At 36.1% G+C, this 20,848-nt stretch overlaps 2 protein-coding genes across 2 annotated transcripts; both read left to right on the plus strand.

Annotated features, from left to right (window-relative positions):
* Window positions 1-5,539: 5,539 nt before the first annotated feature.
* On the plus strand, window positions 5,540-20,527 carry LOC131315492 (enoyl-CoA delta isomerase 2, peroxisomal-like). Its single transcript, XM_058344583.1, has 3 exons — window positions 5,540-5,799; window positions 6,006-6,266; window positions 19,988-20,527. Exons 1-3 carry the CDS (start codon window positions 5,634-5,636, stop codon window positions 20,320-20,322), a joined length of 762 nt encoding a protein of 253 aa, XP_058200566.1. The 5' UTR covers window positions 5,540-5,633; the 3' UTR covers window positions 20,323-20,527.
* LOC131315493 (enoyl-CoA delta isomerase 2, peroxisomal-like) lies at window positions 16,720-17,635 on the plus strand. Its single transcript, XM_058344584.1, has one exon. It carries the CDS (start codon window positions 16,962-16,964, stop codon window positions 17,616-17,618), a length of 657 nt encoding a protein of 218 aa, XP_058200567.1. The 5' UTR covers window positions 16,720-16,961; the 3' UTR covers window positions 17,619-17,635.
* Window positions 20,528-20,848: the final 321 nt, after the last annotated feature.

The following is a 20,848-nucleotide window of genomic DNA, read 5'->3' on the forward strand; positions in this document are numbered from 1 at the left end:
CATGGTTTCTTTTTCTCTTCTTTTTTTTATAATTTTTTATGTCCGGCACTTTGGAAATTAGAGAGGAGGGATTTGGATGCAAAGATGACTCATATGAGAGTCCATTTCCAACCCCCAAGGGACTGATTTAGTGGTTAAGGCTACGGGTTTGCTCCATCCTACGATCTCAAATTCGAAATCGCTCATGTACACAATTTTTTGCGATTAGGCCATACAAAGCTTTGCTCTCTAACCTTCATTGGGACCTCTACGGCCATAGTTGATAAACCAGCTCATATATGCTCTGGCAAGCGGCGACAACGCATCTCTCCTTTTTGATTGCTCCCGATGAACTAGATCAACGGGGGGAAGGGAGAAAAAAAGAAGAAGGATTCAATGACTAGGGCTATCTCTTGCAAGCTCCCGTGATCAAAGCTAGTCAGCTTGCAGCCATTTGAACCAATTGGTGCTTGAGTCGAGCGACCGGATGCATATTGATAAATGCCAAAACAATGAAAACATACATATTTTGGCCCTCCAATTTACATTTATTTTGGTTAATTGATATTTATTTCCTTTTTTTTTTTCTGTTTATAGGTTGCTCGAGCTCGGTTTCCAATAATTTGGGTAAAAAAAAAAGAATTTATAGAAGTTCTGGATCAAAATGCAAAGTTCTTCAAAGTTGAATGGCTAATGTCTTATAATGTGAAATCCAAGGGCCTTTATGTTATTAGGAATTAAAACCCTACTCCTATAATATATAAGTAAGTGGAAGTACTGACTTCAAGGGAGTTTTTTTGGACGGAAGAATAGGAAAAACGGGGGCTGCCGATATCTAAGTAACCGGCGCCGCCATTCTTTGGTTCGAATATTGTTTAGTTTTTTCTGAGTTTTTTTTTTTTTGCCTTCAAGTTATTTAAAGTCTTGTTCAACTACTTGCATTCCGATAACTCATTTTAATTTCTGTTATTTATAAAAATTGTTCGTTAGTTTTTGTTTAACTTAGATCTTTTGTTTTTTTTCATCTTGCGTAACAGAAGCATATTTCAAATTAGGATTTTTTTCGTTTCTTGTGCAATGATTAGTGAGTAGTCGTCGGGGTAGGATCGCGGGGTGATTAGCACACCATGACCGGATTGGATACGTTCTGCTCCTATTTCAAAATAAAGAATGTTCAAAAAATAATTTTAGATTGGTAAAATACTTTCCGTAGACAAACCTGGGTATTGTCGGAGCCCATGTGAACAGGGGTAAGGAGGTTCAAAACTCATTTTCCACTGCGCATGGGTAAACGACCATCATAAAGATTCGCATCTTACGGGGTACCTTTTTTAGTCTGAAATCAAACGTTTTAAAGAACACCGATTGGAGCAGATGAGTCTGGACCGGTTGCGAGTGCTATGAACCATACGACCATACCTTTCTTTTAATTATTTGAAAAGTACAATCAATTTCTAGGTTTTAGTTAATCACAATCAATTGTCAAGGGGTGGCTACCTAAGAGCCAATTTAATCAGTAACAACCCGAGTTCTTAGTCAGCCCACATCACTGTCTCTGTGGATTCGACTCTGGTCTTATTAAATATTATGCTACGTCGATCTTCGCCCTACGCTTGAGGCAACCCTTTATTTTAGAACTAGAAATCCGTCAAGCACGCTTGATAGAGACTCCATCGGTTGCACGTTTGAGCTCGTCCAACCATCCATTTTTTTTCTTTTCTTCTTTTCTAACATTGTAGACATTAGTGGGGAATAAGAGGGTTAACAATTGAAAGGAATTCGACAACTCTTTCTATACTCGAACCGCACCCCACTCCTAAGCCAAGGGATTAGCCATTGATTTGACTTACCTGATTTATCAGAGGTTGATAGTGATGCTCTATTGTATTGTATGTTTAATATTTTTTAATTAGTTCATATTATTTTGTGACGTACTTTGATATGTGAATCTCAGTCAAAAGATTATCATATATAATTAATTTAAATTAGTCTAAGTAGGTGCTTAATTCCAAATAAAGATCAAGGAGTGAGAGTATGATTTTGTATTTTGTGCAGAAAAAATACTTCCTAAACGGATGATTAATTACGGAGTACTTATCTTTTATAGTAGCTTATCCCGTTACCACCACCACCACTCATTTAACGCTAGTGGCACTAGTCATGGCCGCTGACCATCTCCAACGACTTCAAAAGTTAGTTAATTTCTACTTTTATTTTTCAATTGTGCGAAAAATGTTGTAATGGTATACGTTAAATGAACCGGTGAAAGCTTATATATTGTTTTCCAAAAATGCTATAAGTTAAATGAACCGGTGAAAGCTTATATATTGTTTTCCAAAAATGCTCTAATTGAAATTACTAAAAAATAGCTGTATTTATGAGTGAATGAAATAATCAGGGGACAGCTAGAAGATTTTAGCTTAGCACGACAAAAATGTACGGAGTATAAAACAATTTTGTACACAAAACAATTTGGTGAACATAGTGAACATCTGCCAAAGGTTCCTTTAATTTCACTATGACCAAAAAAAAAAAAGAACACATATAGAGAAAGGAACCTTTGGCAGAGCCGCTGTTGCAGTTTTAGGACGGGGGATGCGGCAGAGCAACCATCGGTGGAGAGAGAGAGAGAGAGAGAGAGAGAGAGAGAGAGAGAGAGAGAGAGGCGGGGGTTTCTTGATGGGGGAGAGACGGGAGAGGGAAATGCTGATTCAATAAAATTAAGATTGTGCCACTAGTGTAATTAAATCAAAGAGTGTGCACAGTTTACTTGTTCAAGAGAAGTTGCATCTCAACCATTGGGTCAATTTAATCTCGGCCACTCTTGTGGAAATGTATCTGTGTGGTCTCCAACACCCTAGTGTGTTGTAATATAGATGTGGTCGAAATTGATTGACATATGTAAACTCCTGATCTTTGTACGTAGCATTGTTTACTGATCGTGACGTACCGTATCAACAATAAATATTTTCTAGAAGAATAATGGTCAAGTCCAAGTATCGATCGTCAAGGACAATATGACTAAGTTACTATGAATTCGATCAATTTCTAGATTAATTCAAAATGAAATGGAAGAGTTTGGTTCTATTTGATTTTTGGTAACTAATTTAGAAAGCAACTAAATTAAGAGTTTGTACGTACTCTATTTTTTAACACCCCCTTTTAAAAGTCAAGCCACGAGAAAAACAAGAACACCAATATATACGTGGTTTCATAAAGCACAAAGCACCAAGAAAAAAAAATAAAGCACAAAGCAAAGTTTTTACTCCAGAGGCGAAGAACGAGAGAGGATTCACTATAACCAAGGAGCAAGATTACAATGGAGCTAGCTATACCTGTCACTCTACAAATTGAAGCGCCCTTGAATCCCAAACAAATTAAGAGATATCAGGGCTCCGTTTGTTTCGATGTAAAACGTTTTACAATGTAAAATATTTTTTCAGAAAACAAACTTCAAATTTTTATTTTTCGGTGTTCGTTGACACTTGAAAATATTTTCAGAAATCAACAAAATACTGTAGTGGGGAGCTTAAACGGTGGAGAGATATGATATTATTAGAATTGAACGTGGGTCATGATTGACGATCGAAGAAACTGAGCAGTGAAAATTGCAGTAGAAGACAGCGAGTTCGTTTCGAAAAATAACTTACGGAAGATTTAATGGTAATTCATTTTCATCCAATTGATGGAAAATATTTTACACGTAAAATATTTTTCTCATTTTTTACATAACCAAACACCGAAAAATATGTAAAACATTTTATCAGAAAATATTTTACGTCCAAACAAACGGAATTGTAATGATTAAGTTGTTCCTTTAATCTTTTTGACAATTTTAAAGATAAATAAATTTTTACCTTTCAAAGAAAAGAGTACTCAACTCACTAGGGACCGAAAAACCTAACACTCTTGCATAAATTCTCCAAAAACTTACCTATAGAATGAGAAATACTTATTTTCGGAGCAGCCAGAAACAACTTGTTTATAGCAAAAGTCCATCACAACCGTCTGAAAGTGTTTTGGACGGTCCAGATACTTTTTCGGGAAAAAGTTTAACTCTTTCATGAAAAAATTTCAATAACATTTCGACTGTCCAAAATACTTTTGGACGATCATGATTGAGCACTGTAAACTTTTGTTTACGGCTGCTCCGGAAATAAGATTTTCTTCGAATAAAATACCACAGCGTATCTAAAAAGAGAATATCCTCAAGTTACCAACCCTCTGGTTTTTTTTTTTTTTTTTTTGGACTCACTTTAATAATTGAAATGATTCCTCCTCTAAGAATCATCGAAACCAATACAGTACTTGCACAACTGATTGATTGTTTTTTTTTCAAATACTATAATTTACCAAAGTAGACGATTCCCATTTTGATATTTTTAAAAAAGTAAACGATTTCGATTTGACATTTCACCGGTAATTCATTTGCCAATCCACACCAAAAATGAGCTTTTTCGGTTACTGAATACTGATATATATGTCAAAAATTGGATTTTTGTTTGCAGAATTAATGAACAGACATAAATACTGAAACAAATTTGATTTTTGATATAACTATGTATCGATATCTAATCAAGCTCATTTTTTTGCGTAAGTATTCTGCTCTGTGGGTCCTACAAGTTGAACTGTTCGGATTACAACAAAACATGCACGGTGGAGCCCACAAGTGTCTACCACAGGTGGCAAAGAACTTAATTAAACACACACAAAAAAAACAAAAAACAAAATTAGACCGGTTCAATTTTTTGTCCACACTTCGGTGCAAGATACTGAAACAAATGCCTTTTTTACTTTCACCTGAAAGACATCGATCCTGTGAGATCAAAACAGATAATATTGTGTCCTCCAAGTAAAACAATTAATTAAGCGCTAAGAGCATCCACATTGTAATAAACAAATTGGTATGGATAAGCAAACTTAACAATAATGCTAAAAAAACACCTCACATTGTAATAATCAAATTTACAAGTTTTTTAGCAAATAACTAAATTCTACCCATTCTATAACCAAACTTAACAACTTTTACCAATAACCAAAACTCAATAATCAAATTCAAAACTAAAAAACACCCCACATTAGAATCGTCTCATCGAGAATAATAATTTGATGTGGTCGGGTGCGTGATTAGAACTCGTTTGTAATTGGACATAGGTGCATTGCGTATTGTGGGGGATTTTTTTATAAGGATGCAAAAATAACCAACGTGGAGGTAAAGTTGAATTATGAACTAAATGAATAATCAAATACTGACGTGACACATTTTGATTATTGATTTTGATTATTCCCATTGCGGATGCTCTAAGTATCAGTTAATCTAGGGGAGTGATTTTTGCATTTCCTCGAATTGGTAACCGCATTCTCCTCGGAAGTATCAACTCCATATTGATTATCGAAGGGGGGCGAGAATCTCTCGCCTTAATTTAAAACTACTCAAATGTTATCTTGTAAGTTGAATAAAACACAATTATGCCGCAGATAAAATAAGCGATTAAATCCATAAACGCACAAACCACAATTATTTTTTAGATATCATTGTTCTATCATCCATACTCTATATCGTATATATCTAGCAGAAAGAGAAGCCAAAGGCAAAGTCGACCCAAAAACCAAAAAAGCCAAACCCACGACGGTTCACGGCGATCACCACCACCATGTCCATGTGCACGTTAGAGAAGAGCGGAGGGATCTTCCTCCTAACCATAAACGGGCTCGACGAGCACCGGGTCAACCCCACCCTCATCAGCTCGCTCCGGTCGTCCCTCCGCCAGGCCAGGGACCAGTCCACTCGCGGCTGCGCCCTCGTCACCAAACACCAAGGCAAGTACTACTTGGTTACATTTGATTAATAAAATCCCTTTTTTTGCCGTATAAAAAAAAATAAGGCAAGTACTTCTTCTTTCTCTTCTTCCCCTCGCCGTGATGCGTTTGCTCTTGCATGCCCTTTTAATCTTTTGCATCCGTTACATTTGATTAATAAAATCTCTGTTTTTTTTTTTTTTTGCCGTTCAAAAAAAAACGAACAGGTAAGTACTTCTCCAACGGCTTCGACACTGCGTGGGCCCAGTCCGCCGCCACCCGCGGCGGTGGAACCGCCTACGACCACCTGGTGAAGTTGTCGGAGCTGTACGGGCCGGTGGTGGCGGATTTCGTATCGCTGCCGATGCCGACGATCGCCGCAGTGACAGGACACGCCGCGGCCGCCGGGTTGATGCTGCCGCTGAGCCATGATTATGTGTTGATGAGGGGCGATCGCGGGGTGATGTATTTGAGCGAGCTGGACTGGGGTAAGTGTTCCGTTTCCTTCAAAAACTAGTCCGAGCTTCTTTATTGTCGGGTTGTTTCACCTTGGTTCGTTTACTGCTCGAGTCTATATATACACAAATTTGCCGAAACTCTACAAACGAACCGGGTTTTTATAATCAAGCTATGGTACAACTTACTCAAACTCGGCTCGCTGACTAATGAGTCGAACTTCGAGTAGTTGCATGCGAACAGCTCGATTTGTTTGCCGTCCTTGCTATATATTGTCTAATTGATAATCAAAAAGATTTAACAAATCAATATCAGCGATTCAACCAAGGCAGTTTTAGTTGCTTATTGTTCAATGTAAGCAAATAACTAAGTTGACGAACTAAACGAGCCAATAGATCGAGCTGGTTAACTTCCAGTGGCGGATCTAAGATTTTGCCTTGTGTGGGATTAAAGAGTGTCTTTGTCCCACAGCATCTCTTTCTAATCGATGATCATTGTAGTGCATGCATGCTTTTTAATCAAGGAGGAGTAAACATTCAAAATTACCTTAGTTTTTATTGCCAACTTTGTTATCAATTTCAGTATACTGAATCTCCAAAAATGGGGTTCCGACAAGGTTTTAAACTCCAAGAATCAAATGTAGGGAAACATGATTCAATGAAATATAGCGTAACACTACGCTTGCACGTGTAAAAATAGTAGGAAACTATGAAAGGCCGACTATTATGGGCGTGTTTGCGATAGATAGGCTAGTTTTGGATTCTACTGTAGATTCTACATTTTAGATTTTAGTCGAAGTAGATTAACATATTTATCATAATTGTGAAATTAGTAAAAATTGGTACTGTTCACTGAAAATAAGCTTTTATAGAACTTAAAATTCAGAATATGATCCGAAACGTGTGATTTTAAGAATTTTAATCCTTTTTGAGCTTTTTAAAATCTGTAGAATTTGAGAATCTGTTATTTAGGATTTTTAGCAAAAACTCCGAATAGATTCTAAAAAGTTGGAATCTCAAAATCTACGCAAAGAAAATTCTCCTTAACACGCACAAAAAATTCTTGTCCAAAAGAGATCACTAGTGGAAAACATTCTAATTTTGGAGAAATTTAGGGGTGCAAATGTGATGAATTGAACTACTAAATAGCTAGGGTATAGTCCATGTAGTACCCGAGCACTAATCCTTGTCGTCCCAACGTATTTTGGACGGTCAGGATTTTAGAGAGAGAGAAAGAAGAGAGAAAGTGGTCGGCCGAGGGGGAGAGAGACTATTCGGATCTTGACCGTCCAAAATACGTTTGGAAGACTCGGATGCGTGCTGGGTACCGCCACGCATCCAAAAACTTTCCAAAATCAGTTATAGTAGAAAATACGACAATTCGCTTTCTATACCAGATTCAGCAAAAATTCAAGCTTATTAATTCAATTCATTTTCTTAATTATCACATAATCATCGATCCAAGCCAACGGTTCCAACGAAGTACTTGCCAACTACGCGGCACATATCACAAAATCCACTTAGGCCTCGTTTTGTTAAGGTTCTTATTTTTCAAGTATTTATTTTTCGTTTTACGAGACATGTCATTTTTTTACAATACCGATATTATGAACAACACAAGACTGCTAAAACAATTCTATTTTGTACCCGCCAGTATATATATCTAATACGCTACTATATATACAGTGGTAAACAAGCTGACCATATGCCAAATCAAGGCCCACATCAGAAGCCCACTTCTAAGCCTAGAAATTGGATTAGCAACTAAACACAACCGAATTAATACGGGCTGGGGCGTATTTGCTAACCAAAAAGTTGTAGACTATAACTTTTTGATTTTATGCTTCTTCAAATTTTCTTCGTATTTATTAGTTGTGCGTAAAACTTTTATGAATTATTGGTTTGTCTCGACGAGAAGAATCGAAAAATTAAAAAAATTATGATTTTTACACAATTATTTTTTGAAATATCCAAGAAAAAACCTAAAAAGTGGACTTTTTATTTTTTTATTTTTCTTGGATATCCAAAAATATTTGTATAAAAGTCATAATTTTTTATTTTTCGATTTCTCTCGTCGAGACGAACCAATAGTACATAAAAGTTTGGAGCAAAACTAACAAACGTAAATTTTTTTTTTTTAATAAAAGCAAAACTAGTATACAAGTTTTTGGTTAGCGGAAATGCCCCCTACATGTCCAATTCAATTACACTAATGTACTGTCGAAGTCAGCTGATAAATCTAAAGAACATATTCGGAACAATTGAACTCACATATCAGATTACCAAGAACTTTTTTTTACGGCAAAATAAATTTTATTAAAATTTACAAAGGATACATTGAGTGTTTAATAAAAGATTGAACAAACTACTACCAAAAGAGCAAAAGCTCATACATCCAAAAGACAAAGCCCGTAAAATACCTAATTGGCCGAGCCCAGTCACCTAATGGGTAAAAAGCCCAAGCCTAAAAACCCTTGAGAAACCAAACCTTTTAACATAGCATTGTCGCAACCCCTGCAATTAATCTCTTGCATAGTAAACATACCAATGCCATAATTACTCGAATAAAAGTTACTTACCATCTTTACAAAAGATTATAAAGATTAAACAGATTAAGGGCACATTAGCAAGAAGTCACCCAAGACCGAAAACAAGGCACGACGCTAATCGAAACACCAAAAATCCAAAGAGACAACACAATATTTTCTGCAATTAAATTTCTCTCTTTCCGCAATTTGCTATTTGCCCCTCACATTAATTGGTAAATTTTGCAAAAGCTACCCCACTATCAATACTTTTCGATATTATAAACTACTAAACAAAGACACGCGTCTCACAGAGATATACCAAATCAAACATAATCACGGTCGCATAGCTTGCTCGTGCTCACGGATTATGTGACTGAGAAACCAACCTGCCCCTTGGAAAAAATTATTGAGTTGTGTTACGGTATCACCGCATAATGCCCCAACACCTTTTCATGTTGAGAGATTCCGGTACTGCTAGCGTCCCGTCATATTGTGCTCAAACTCTTTTCTAGTACACGTTTCTCGTGAAATGGAAAAGGAGCTTGAAATATAACATGGTGGCGCCTTAGGGACACTAGCATTTTATCCTTAAAATCATATATTCATGAGTGTTAAAAGAAATGCTGGGCCACCACAAGACCGTTGTACTCCTTCTGTCCCATAATATTTGTCCGGTCCGCAAAACGAGGACTATAAAATAATATATTTCTTTAAAAAAAATTCAAATTTTTTTCATAAGTTAAAAGAACTCGTCAAGATCTAGTAAATTGTTGAATTTTTTTCAACTTTTCTTATAAAAATTGTATTATTTTTACGTCTCCGTTTTGCGAACCGGACAAATATTATGGGACGGAGGGAGTATAATATTTTTTCCCCATACTTTATATGCCAGCTAGGGTTAGAGGGAGTAAGTGAGTTAATCCACAGAAAATTCAAAGACTGTCCATAACAAAATTTATGAGTATTTATGTAGCGGGCATCAGGGGGAGTAAGTGAGTTTGTCTTTTTATGGGTATGTGTCATTGTTTGTTTGTTTTTGTCAAATGAATCATTGTTATTAGGGGCCGAGCGTCAATGAAATATATTCAAAAACGAAATTAGACCGGTTCAAATTTTGACCATACTTGGGGTGCAAGATATTGAAACAAATGCCTTTAGCTTGAACAACATCATGCATGTGGACTCAAAACGAGATAATAGTGCATGTAGTATTTCTTCCAAGTAGAAGAATTAATTAGGCGTCATGGTCTTAGTTAATTTATGATTTTTATTTTTGAAGTTGAATAAAAGAACAATTATACTACCAAACTTTGGTGGATAAAATAAGTGATGGGATTAATAAAATGTACAAATCAAATGGGTGCTTAGGTAACCATTCGTCGTCTAATTTGGTTCAACAAGCATCTCCTATCAGTACCACAGAATATCCAAGTCACATAATCTTTGATCGAAATCATCCATTGAGCAGAACAAATTGAAAAGCTGCCGTAACAAACATTCTTCCAATTGCGTTTTTTTTTTGGGTAATTTATTCCTCGGATTTCGGTCAAACCAATATTGAATGGTGCATACGTACTTATCTTAAAATAAATGACTTGCAATCTAAGGTATCTATTTTCTTTTTCACTATAATTGTTTTTTGAAATTACATTTACGGCATCCGATCGATTCGGTATCTTATGAAATTAATAAAAATGACAAATTGCGCACTCCTATCTCTATAGAAATTAAGTGATTCAATTAAGAGAACTTACATATGTGTATTTGTTATGGGTGTTAAAAGAAGTGCCGGCCACAACAAAAATTAAACCAGTAATGGCAAGTTCCCCTAAAAAAAGTCAACCAGCATAGCATTTTGTTTTATCTTTATTCAAAAAAAAAAAATTCATGTTTGTTAATTTTGTGCTAAATTTTTGTGCATTATTGATTTTTTTTGACGAGAGAAATCGGAAAAATAAGAAATTGGGACAGAAATTCAAGTTTCTTTGAAAAAATCCAAAATAAACTCGTCGAGATGAATTAATAAGTCAAAAAGTTTCACACAAAATAAAAAGGGAAAATGACGGCACAGGACGTGTTTTGATAATTAATACCCTCCTAGGACATGCTAAGAATAATTGTTAATGCTGAAAATGTCCTTGGCGGGTATTAATTATCAAAACATGTCCTTAGCCATTATTTTCCCAAATAAAAAAGCGCAATAAAAATTTGAATAAGGACAAATAAAAAGCAAGGTCGTGGCTTTTTTAGGGAATGGGATCATGTCCTCATTCTCTACCCTGTATCCAGTCCCCATTCTACACCTGTATGAAGGTATAAATATCTAATATTTTCAACTCGTTAAGACTCGTGAACAAACTCAAGTTCTAGTCAAACCTAGGCAATCTCGGCTTGTCAAATTTTCATTGAGCTCGAGCTCGGCTTAAGTTTGATTGAAACTTAAGGAACGAATTGAACATTCTAAATATGTTTACCATCTATATTATAAAATAGAGCGGTATCTTGAAGGAATATTCCAAAATTTATGTACACATGCAAACAAAAGCATCTTTTTGGCCATTGAATTGAGTTTTCAATATGTTACAGCTGTTGGATCTTACAATATGACATTTTGGTAAATACATTACATTTAAGTGGCATTTTAGTGAGGGATGAAGGAATTCAAATAAAATTCTCTCTCAAAACCAATATTATTGGTGTAAACTGGGGAATTAATTATAGATGGAGCCCCTGGCTAAATTGGGGAATTTATGTGATTTTTCCGATTGCTCGTGCGGCCCGTGCCTAGATGGAGCCCCAAAGGGAGGAATCATCAGACACCAATTTACTTTCTACTCCCTCCGTCCCTTTTTAAATGTCCTGCTTCGTAACTCCAACTTATTAAAAAGACATCATCATTATACCTTTCACATCAACTTTTTTCTCCACTTTCCCTACTTACCCATCATCATTACACTTTTATTCACTAACTTTTCAAAATGGAATCTACTTTTAGGGACAAAATAGACAATTCACCAACTTTTACCCACTAACTTTACAAAATGGACACTTATTAAGGGACAGCCCAAAATGAAATACTGAACTGTAATAAAGGGACGGAGGGAGTATAAATAATTCCCCCTTCTCCCTGTAGGTTTCGAATATCTCTCTCTCCACGTAGTAGAAATAGGTTGGGTGTGGTCCGATGAGCAGACGACGGTCATGACGTCTCTGCAAAATTATTGAGATCGCTCTGTTTAAACCCGTGGTTCCCATCTCTAGCTTCCTTCCTTCTCATGTACTCGCTACCTTTTTTATCTAGCCAATAAGGTGTTTGGGAAAATGACGACTCATGACGTATTTTGATAATTAATACCTGCCAAAAACATACTAAGAACAATTGTTAATGATGAAAATGTCATTGGCGGGTATTAATTATCAAAACACGTCATTGGCCGTCATTTTCCCTAAGGTGTTTGATAAAATGCCCAACACATGTTCGGTGAATCTGTAGTAGTGAATTGGTTTTTATAGTAAGTAGACTACTTTTTATTCAATTGTATGTGTTTTGGAAAATCTTTGGAAGCAAGTAATGGTTATTGGCCATCCATTTAAGTTGGAAAATGTGTAAGCGCATGCACTGTGTGAACAATAGTTTACGACGGAGTGTTTCATCCATTTCATCCTCTCTTTTTTTATAAGACTGCATAAATCAAAAACACCAAATTAAAAAGGTGTTAATTTCCGTCCCCTACTCTTATTGCTTTATCAATTTTATAAAACTAGATGGCCAAAACCAGTACCAAAAAGAGTTTTCATAATTATTTTTCGTCCCCTACCGATTTAGTTGATGCAGAGCATTGGTTGGTATGTTTAAATTTTAAAATGTTGGTTTTTATAATCTTAATCTTGGACATGGGTTGATATATTGGGTTCAATATCCAGTATTTATTTGCAGTGTGTTGATCGTTTGAGTCATGCTTTCAAGCACGAACATGCACTAACAATGTGCCATTAGGTACGTTGCGCCGTGCCTTTAGGCACGGACATGCACTAGTAGTTGTAAAATTATGACTTAGCTATAGTTAAAGTTGGTACTATGAATTTACTGGAAAAAAGAGAGGATGAAAATCAGCTTATATAAAACAAAAAAATTAAAATTTAATCCGAAAAACAACATAAGCTACCCGAATCCTATTTGAGATTTTCATAGTTCCATTCATTTTTTAGCTTTTCAAAATCTTTAGGATCCAAAAATCTGTTATTCAGAATTTTTGGCAAAAACTCCAAATTGATTCGAAAACCTAGACTCTCAAAATCTACGCAAAGAAAACTCTTGTTAAGACGCACTAAAAAGTTTTGTTTAAACGAGACTCGTGGAAAACAATATTTCCTCAGTCTCATTTTGGTTGTCCATTTTTGTTATTCGGGTCGTTCTTTAAATGCTTATATCTCCTAATCTTTAATATTTTTCATAATTTTCAAAACTTTGTATTATAGACCTAATAGAGAATTATCAAATAAAATTCATATTGCATAATTTTTTAGATTCATATTAGAAGATATAAGCAATTGAAAACTAATATGAATATCAAAATTGGACAACCAAAATAGGACGGAGGGACTATAATTTAGGGGTGCAAATGTGATGATACATATGGGTTCTATAAACTAGGTGGTCCACTCCTAGAATTTGGACAAGTCATTATTATTTTGTGAAACTACAAATGTAGGGGTATGATACATGTACTCTAGTACTCTCATATAAAGGGATGGCAACGGGGCGAGCGGGGACATAGATATCTAAACAAAATCACGCTTGCATACTTGCTCGTGCTCATGCACTTGGATTACGCGATTGAGATACCAACCCACCCTATGGAAAAATTATTGAGTTGTATTACGGAATCACCACGTGATTGCCCAATAGCTCTTAACATCGAGAGGTTAGCCGGTGCTCCTAATTAAGGTACCATCATGTGGTGCCTAAACTCATTTTCAGTACACATTTGTTGTGGAATGGAAAAGTAGCCTAAATTTGGCCGCACCTCAGGGGTACTGAATTTTTTTTTTCCTTAACATCGCTTTTATTTATGGGTGACTTAAAAGAACACCACAACACTAGTGAATAAATTACTCCTATATCTTTTTAAGAGTATGTATCATTGTTATTAGGTAGGGTTGCACAAAAAATTTAGTGAACCGTAAAATCGGACCGGAGCAAATCGATCCATACCTTTTGGATTTTGTCTGTAGATTAATAGTCCGGACACGGATTCAAAAATTAAAAAACCGTAAGATACGGACTAGGATTGGATTTTCATTTGAAAACCGTGGATTATCCGAACCGAACCGTAAGATATTTAAAAAATAAAAAATAAATATAACATATAGTAAATAATAATAATTTCACACCTATTTTTATAAATTATATTTAACTATTTGACAATTTGGTATCTTATTATAAACTCTTAAACCTAAGGGGGTAAGCTGCAAGCCTGCAACTTTATCGTGTTTTTTGTATTTCAGGTATATAACATCTAAAAGCTTTGTATTTCATTTTACTATGATCTAATTTAGTTTCACTCATATCATTACAATTGCAGCTCTAGAAAAGGTTTCTCTTAAGTATTTTGGTGTGTTTATTTTATCCATGTAGGAGTACTATGTAGGAACTGTTTTTTTTTTAAAAAAAAAATTGAAGTATTTTAATGTGCAATGTGTCTAGTTTTATGTAATGACATGATGTAAATTGTAATGTGTTCAGTTTTTTTTTTTTTTTGAAGTACTATAATGTGTTTTCTTTGTTGGGAACTACTGAATTATTGAGCTACTGTAATGTGTTTACTTTTAATGAAGTACTCCTTCCGTCCCATAATATTTGTCCGGTCAGCAAAACGAGGACGTAAAAATAATACAATTTTTGCAAGAAAAATTTAAATTTATTTTTCAACAATTCAACAATTTTTGCAAGAAATGCATTATTTTTAGTCCTCGTTTTGCGGACCGGACAAATATTTTGGAACCGAGGTAGTACTTTTTTTTACTTTGCTCGGACCTATTGAATTACACAGAAAAATTTGAAAATCCAGATTTCTTGGTTGTTGACTTGTTGGTTGATGCAATCCGTGGACAAAATCGGGACCGAACCGTGAAATTTTTGGTCTGGACGACGGATTTCATTTTAAAAAAACCGTGACTCGCAGATTAGGATTGAATTCATAGGAATCCGATCCGATCTGAACTGTGCACAGCCCTATTATTAGGTATACTCGTTGCCTAATTTGGTTCAACAAGCATATCTCCCATCACCGCAGAATATCCAAATCGCATAATCTTGGGTCGCAATCATCTATCTATCTGTATCTTATATCTTATAGGAATGTGTTTATGGCTACCAATCCTCCAAACCTTCATCTCTAATTGGACAGAACTAATTGAAAAGCAGCCATAACAACTACGTTCTTCCAATCGCGTTTTTTTATTTCCTCAAATTTCGGTTAACCAATGAATTGTACATACTTATCTATGAAATAAATGACTGGCAATCTAATGAATCTATTTGCTTTTTCCCTATAATTGTATTTTGGAAATGAACATTAATTCGATCGGTACGATATCTTATGAAATTGACAAAACTTACTTACAATTACTTATCTTCGTATATAAAATAAGAAGTGATTCAATATTAAGAAAACCTATGTATTTGTTATGGGTGTTAAAAGAAGTGCCAGCATTTTGTTTTGTCTATATTCAAAAAACAAAATAAAATCCGTGTTTATTAGTTTTGCGTTAACCTTTTGTGGATCATTGATTTTTCTTGGCGAAAAGCAATTGCGGAGCCATGATTTTTGAACCCGGGGGACCAGATTAATAGAAATGTTTTTTATCAAACCAAATACTTATTATATCATAAAATTTTTATGTTTTAATACATTGCATTTGTATATTGAAATTTGAAATGATTCTAGCCTAATGCAGTTAAAATATACCAATCATTTTATTTTTTTCTTTAGGCAACTTCAACAAATTGAGAAATGAAAATGTAAAATAACCGATTTTTTTATCAAATCAAACCAAAATTATTAAGATTATACGTATCTATACACAAATAAGTATCAATAATATTTAAAATTAGGTATATGAGAGACATAATAAAAATTTTACACTCGGGAGCTTGGAGTGGGGCCGGGGCCACCCTGGCCCTAACATAGCTCTGCCACTGGCGAGAAGAATCGAAATAGTGAAAAATTGTGACCTAAATTCAAATTTCTTTGCAACAACCCAAGAAAAACTAAAATATATATAAATTCGTCGAAACAAATTAATAATCCAAAAAACCAAGCACCCCTCTCATCTCTCTCTACCTTCGCCGTTGTGGTGGTGGTGGTGAAAATGCCTCTAAGCAACACCCCGCCACCCCTTTCCGTCCCTCCACCATCAACCACCATGCCACCACCTCCTCGCGTCTCTCACGTACCTTCCTCCGCCCATAACCAGCATAAAACGCCCACCCCAGATCCCTCTCTTTGCCTCTCTTAAAACCCTCTCCAAAATCCCTAACCCCACCCCCCCCCCCCCCCCCCCCCCCCCCAGTCATCCTCTTTCTACATACATAAGATCTGTTTCTTAGCTAAGCAAAATAATATTGCGTACAGGGATTGTGTGAGGTCTTGATGGTATCATCTACCTCCATATATATACGGCCCCTCATGGAGTAGATCCCGCATCCAACCAAGTCTCGCGGCGATCAATTAATCCTTGATACGTCCATACCGCTCCTCATGGAGTAGATCCCGCATCCAACCAAGTCTCGCCTCGTTCAATCAATCCTTGATTTCCCATTTCGGAGTTTAATTTGCGCAAGTTATGCATGTGGGTATGATTTTTTTTTTTTCCCTATCCAGACGAACTAAATTGGATGAAGACGGAAAAAGAAGAAGCCATGTGGCTTTTTTAGGGAAATTCGCCCAGAATTTTTACTCCTAGTCATTATCAGCATCCATTTATGTATAATCGTTATATCTATATCAATATACTAAGTTGAATAAAGATGAAAAAATAATGACTAGGAGTCATTATTCAGGACAAGTTTTCCTAAAAAAATAACCTGATCATATATTGATATAGCCGCCAGCATCCATTTATGTATAATCGTTATATCTATATCAATATTAATATACTAAGTTGAATAAAGATAAAAAAAAAATAAAGGAAAAAAATGAAGCCATTATCAGCAGAGTGCCAAAATCAAGAAAATGCGGCATTTTTAGGAAAATTTGCCCTGAATAATGACTCTAGTCATTATCAGCAGCCATTTACGTATCATTGTTATATCTATATATATTTGTCACTTTCCAGACGAGAAACCAAACCCAAGAAAGCCACGACGGTAAACTTCACCTTCACCACCATGTGCACGTTAGAAAAGATGGGCGGGATCTTCCTCCTAACCCTAACCGGAGTCGACGAGCACCGGCTCAACCCGGCCGTCATCGGCTCGCTCCGTTCGTCCCTTCGACAGGTCAAGGACCAGTCCACTCGCGGCTCGGTCCTCGTCACCAGGAATCAAGGCAAGTTCTTCTCCAACGGCTTCGACCTCACGTGGGCCAAGTCCTCCGCTGCGTTCAGCGGAGGATCCGCGTACGACCAGTTGTTTAACTTGTCGGAGCTTTTCAGGCCGCTGGTGGCGGACTTCGTGTCGCTGCCAATGCCGACGATCGCCGCTGTGACAGGACATGCCGCCGCCGCCGGGATGATGCTGGTGTCGAGCCATGATTATGTTTTGATGAGGAGCGATCGAGGGGTGCTGTATATGAGCGAGCTGGACATGGGTAAGTGTCCGCTTAGGGTTGGGCTCGTGTCGTTCGCTGGCTAGCTCACTGTTTTTTTTTTCCCTCGGCAAAAGGAACTTTTATTAATCTCGAAGGGGTACATCGAGAAAAAAACAAATATTAAAAAAAACTAAAAGCATAGAAAAATATCCAACCAAAGTTGGATAAAACACCTCCTTTGTCCAACAAGTCGAGCTGAGCTATCATCATTTTGTTGTTTCCTAATTTGCTTCTTTGGCTATATATAGTTAGGGCTGCAATGAGTCAAGGTGAGCTATGACGTGTTTGAGTTTGGCTCTTTCAAAACTAGTCGAGCTCAAGCTACCTAGGCTCGTCTATTGTTGAGATGTTTGAGCTCGGTTCGATCTACTCAACTCCATATAAATTGGTCGAGCCTCTACATACAAACTGAACTTTTATAATCGAGGAAGGATACAACTAACTCAAGGTTGGCTTGTTTACTAATGAACCGAGTCTTGAGTTACTCCTGATTAGCTCGATCGGTTAGTTTGCCTGACTATAGTCTAGTAGAATAAGGTACTACTAGTGTTCATAACACTATATACACGATAGAGATACGGTATTCATAACCCTGTATATAGGATAGAGAGAGGGTTAAATTGTTATGAATACCAGAAGTATGTATAGAATATGGTGTTCAATGGTAGTTTTGTCTAAAAAAAATTGCCACACAAGTGGTATTTGCCTCGGCAACAAATGGCCATGCAACAGAAGGGTTCCAGTTGGGTAACATTTAGAGATGAGAGGGTCAATTTGGAGTGACGGCTCCAGAAATTTTTGGTCAGGTGTTCAGAAATTGCCTTAACATCAATTAGGCCTGTCAATGGGCCGGATCCGATCCAGATCTGATAAGAACCAATCCGATCCGGATCCAATAAGACTCAAATCCGATAGTGGTAATCCGGATCCGAATCCGAAAAATCCGAATCCGATCCGGAAATTTTTTTTACTTCAAAAATTTTAGCAAAAAAAATATTTTTTTCAAAAAAATACAAAAAAAAATTTTTTAAAAAAATATTTTCAGAAAAAAATTTAAAAAATAAAAAATAAAAATAAAAATACAACTTCTTAAACATTTTTTTTTTCAAAAAAAAAAAATTTACTATTTTTTAAAAAAAAATTAAAATTTTTAAAAAAAATAAAGTTCGGATTCGGATTGATAACGGATTTAATCCGATCCAATCCGAATCTGATCCGGATCCGTATTGAATTATCGGATTCGGATTATAGGATTATCGGATCGATGTTATCGGATCCGGATCCGGATCGAATTTTTCGGATCAGATCCGGATCGGATCCGGTCCATTGACAGGTCTAACATCAATAGCTCTATTAATCAACAATATATGCACAAAATCCTACGTGTTAAAAATAAATAATGTAATAAAAAGCATGAGCTCAATTCCAAAGAAATTATCTTCTACGCAAAATGAGAAAATTAAAAAACATATATTATTATATTTTCGTCAAAAGAAATCAATTTTTTTAGGTTCTCGCCTTGCTTAGTTGACGATATTTTTTGAATGGAGGGAGTGTAATTTTAAAGTTTCTTGGACGATATTTCACATTTTAAATCAATGTTGACAAATTAATTTATTAATAATACCCTTTGAAAGAAATTGTGGTAAAAAAGGTTAAGACGAACCTTTTTAAGATACTCTTCTTTAGGATGATATGATGAGATTTGCTATTGTAATCTTGGATTGGAAGAAAGATTTTTCTAGGTAATAGAGTTTTGCCACGTAGTTGAATTTTTTTAAAACTTGTCCATAATTACATAAGCTAGACAGACAAAAATTTAATGCAGTTAATTTCATGAATACGAAATTAATACATTTACCCCATCTGCAATGGACATAGAGCTCGATACCTACATCAATAAATTCTTTGTTTTTTATATCACTTTTTACAAATCTCTTTCAATATGAGTGTGAGCTTTGTTCAAATTAATGTAGATGTTTTCTTTTCTTTTTTTATTTTGTTGTCAAGTTATGGGCTGTAGTGTGGGTTCTTCAAAGTGGATTGATTTGTGGGCTAATTTTTTTGGTGGGTGTTCATTTATAATTGGGTTGGCTATTCATTCATATTCGGCCTTGGTGTTCATTCATAAGCTTAAGTTAAATTTTTCACATGTATTATAAGGAAAAAAATTATTTGTGGGTGTTCATGTGACCATCCAACCTAAGATGTAGAGCCGCCAGTGTCAGTTTGTGCGCTTTTAAAATTACGGGAGTGTGCGTGAGAAAAGTGAATAGATGAGAGACTGTCCGTGAAATTTAACTGTAATGTCAGAGATAAAAGGGGAGGCCTGAAATCTACAAAATCCATGTTTTTCTTTACATAATTTCCTGTAGTATATACGTTCACCACGTCTCGTTCTTCTTTGATGTAGGGATGGCGTACCCTGACTACTTCACAGCACTGGTGAGGGAGAAGGTGGGGTCATCCGCTGCTCGCAGGGACATATTGCTGAAAGCGGTGAAAATGAAGGCGACGGAGGCCATGGCGATGGGGGTTGTGGACTCGGTGCACGAGAGCCCGGAGGCCACGGTGGAGGCTGCCGTGCGCCTGGGGGAGGAGTTGGTTAAAAGGAAGTGGGACGGTGAGGTTTATTCGGACATACGGTTAGCTATGTACCCTGAGCTATGTGGCGTCCTGGGATTGGCCCCCAAGGGCGTTCGAGGATTGGCCAGCGAGGACTTGTTAGCCTCTATGGCCCGGATTTGAAATGTGAAATTGTTGAAAAAACTATAAGCATCCATAGAGGAATGAGGGGTTGGCTTATGGGGGCCGGGGCCACCCCCATTTGGGAAACTCCATAATTAACTCTCTCTTCTTTTTCTTTTTTTTGTTTATTTTTAAATCTTTACGTGTGTTGCCCATGTAAAATATGACTTAATAAAGAGTTGTTTATATATATATTTTTTTCAAAGTTTGTTTCTGACCTAATTTGATAGTTGCACTAGTGGCATGAAATTAGTTTTAAAATTTCTCACAACAAAGTTATTCGGGCAACTTGAAAAAAGGGAGAAAAAAAAAATGTGCTAGCACAGATCATGCACAGAAGTTTTTTGTGGAGCCTGCATCGGGTACAACAAAAATGATCTAAAGCGCTTATTGTCTGTCACAATCTTATCTGTTTTGGTTTCTACGATTTTCTTGTCTTCTGGATCACCTGTGCTCGTGTATTTATGAAATGAAGATTGTCACGATATAAGAGTGTTCATTGTATTGTATTTTCATTGGTGATATG

The sequence above is a fragment of the Rhododendron vialii genome, chromosome 2a (assembly GCF_030253575.1).
Source record: "Rhododendron vialii isolate Sample 1 chromosome 2a, ASM3025357v1".
NCBI classification, from domain to species: domain Eukaryota; kingdom Viridiplantae; phylum Streptophyta; class Magnoliopsida; order Ericales; family Ericaceae; genus Rhododendron; species Rhododendron vialii.

Excerpts from the sequence above, each read along its gene's own strand:
- LOC131315492 (XM_058344583.1), top strand. The coding sequence starts at position 5,634 with ATGTCCATGTGCACGTTAGAGAAGAGCGGAGGGATCTTCCTCCTAACC. Across the intron at positions 5,800-6,005 it reads CCTCGTCACCAAACACCAAG|GTAAGTACTTCTCCAACGGC; the intron begins GCAAGTACTACT and ends AAAAACGAACAG. Across the intron at positions 6,267-19,987 it reads TTTGAGCGAGCTGGACTGGG|GGATGGCGTACCCTGACTAC; the intron begins GTAAGTGTTCCG and ends TCTTTGATGTAG.
- LOC131315493 (XM_058344584.1), top strand. The coding sequence starts at position 16,962 with ATGAAGCCATTATCAGCAGAGTGCCAAAATCAAGAAAATGCGGCATTT.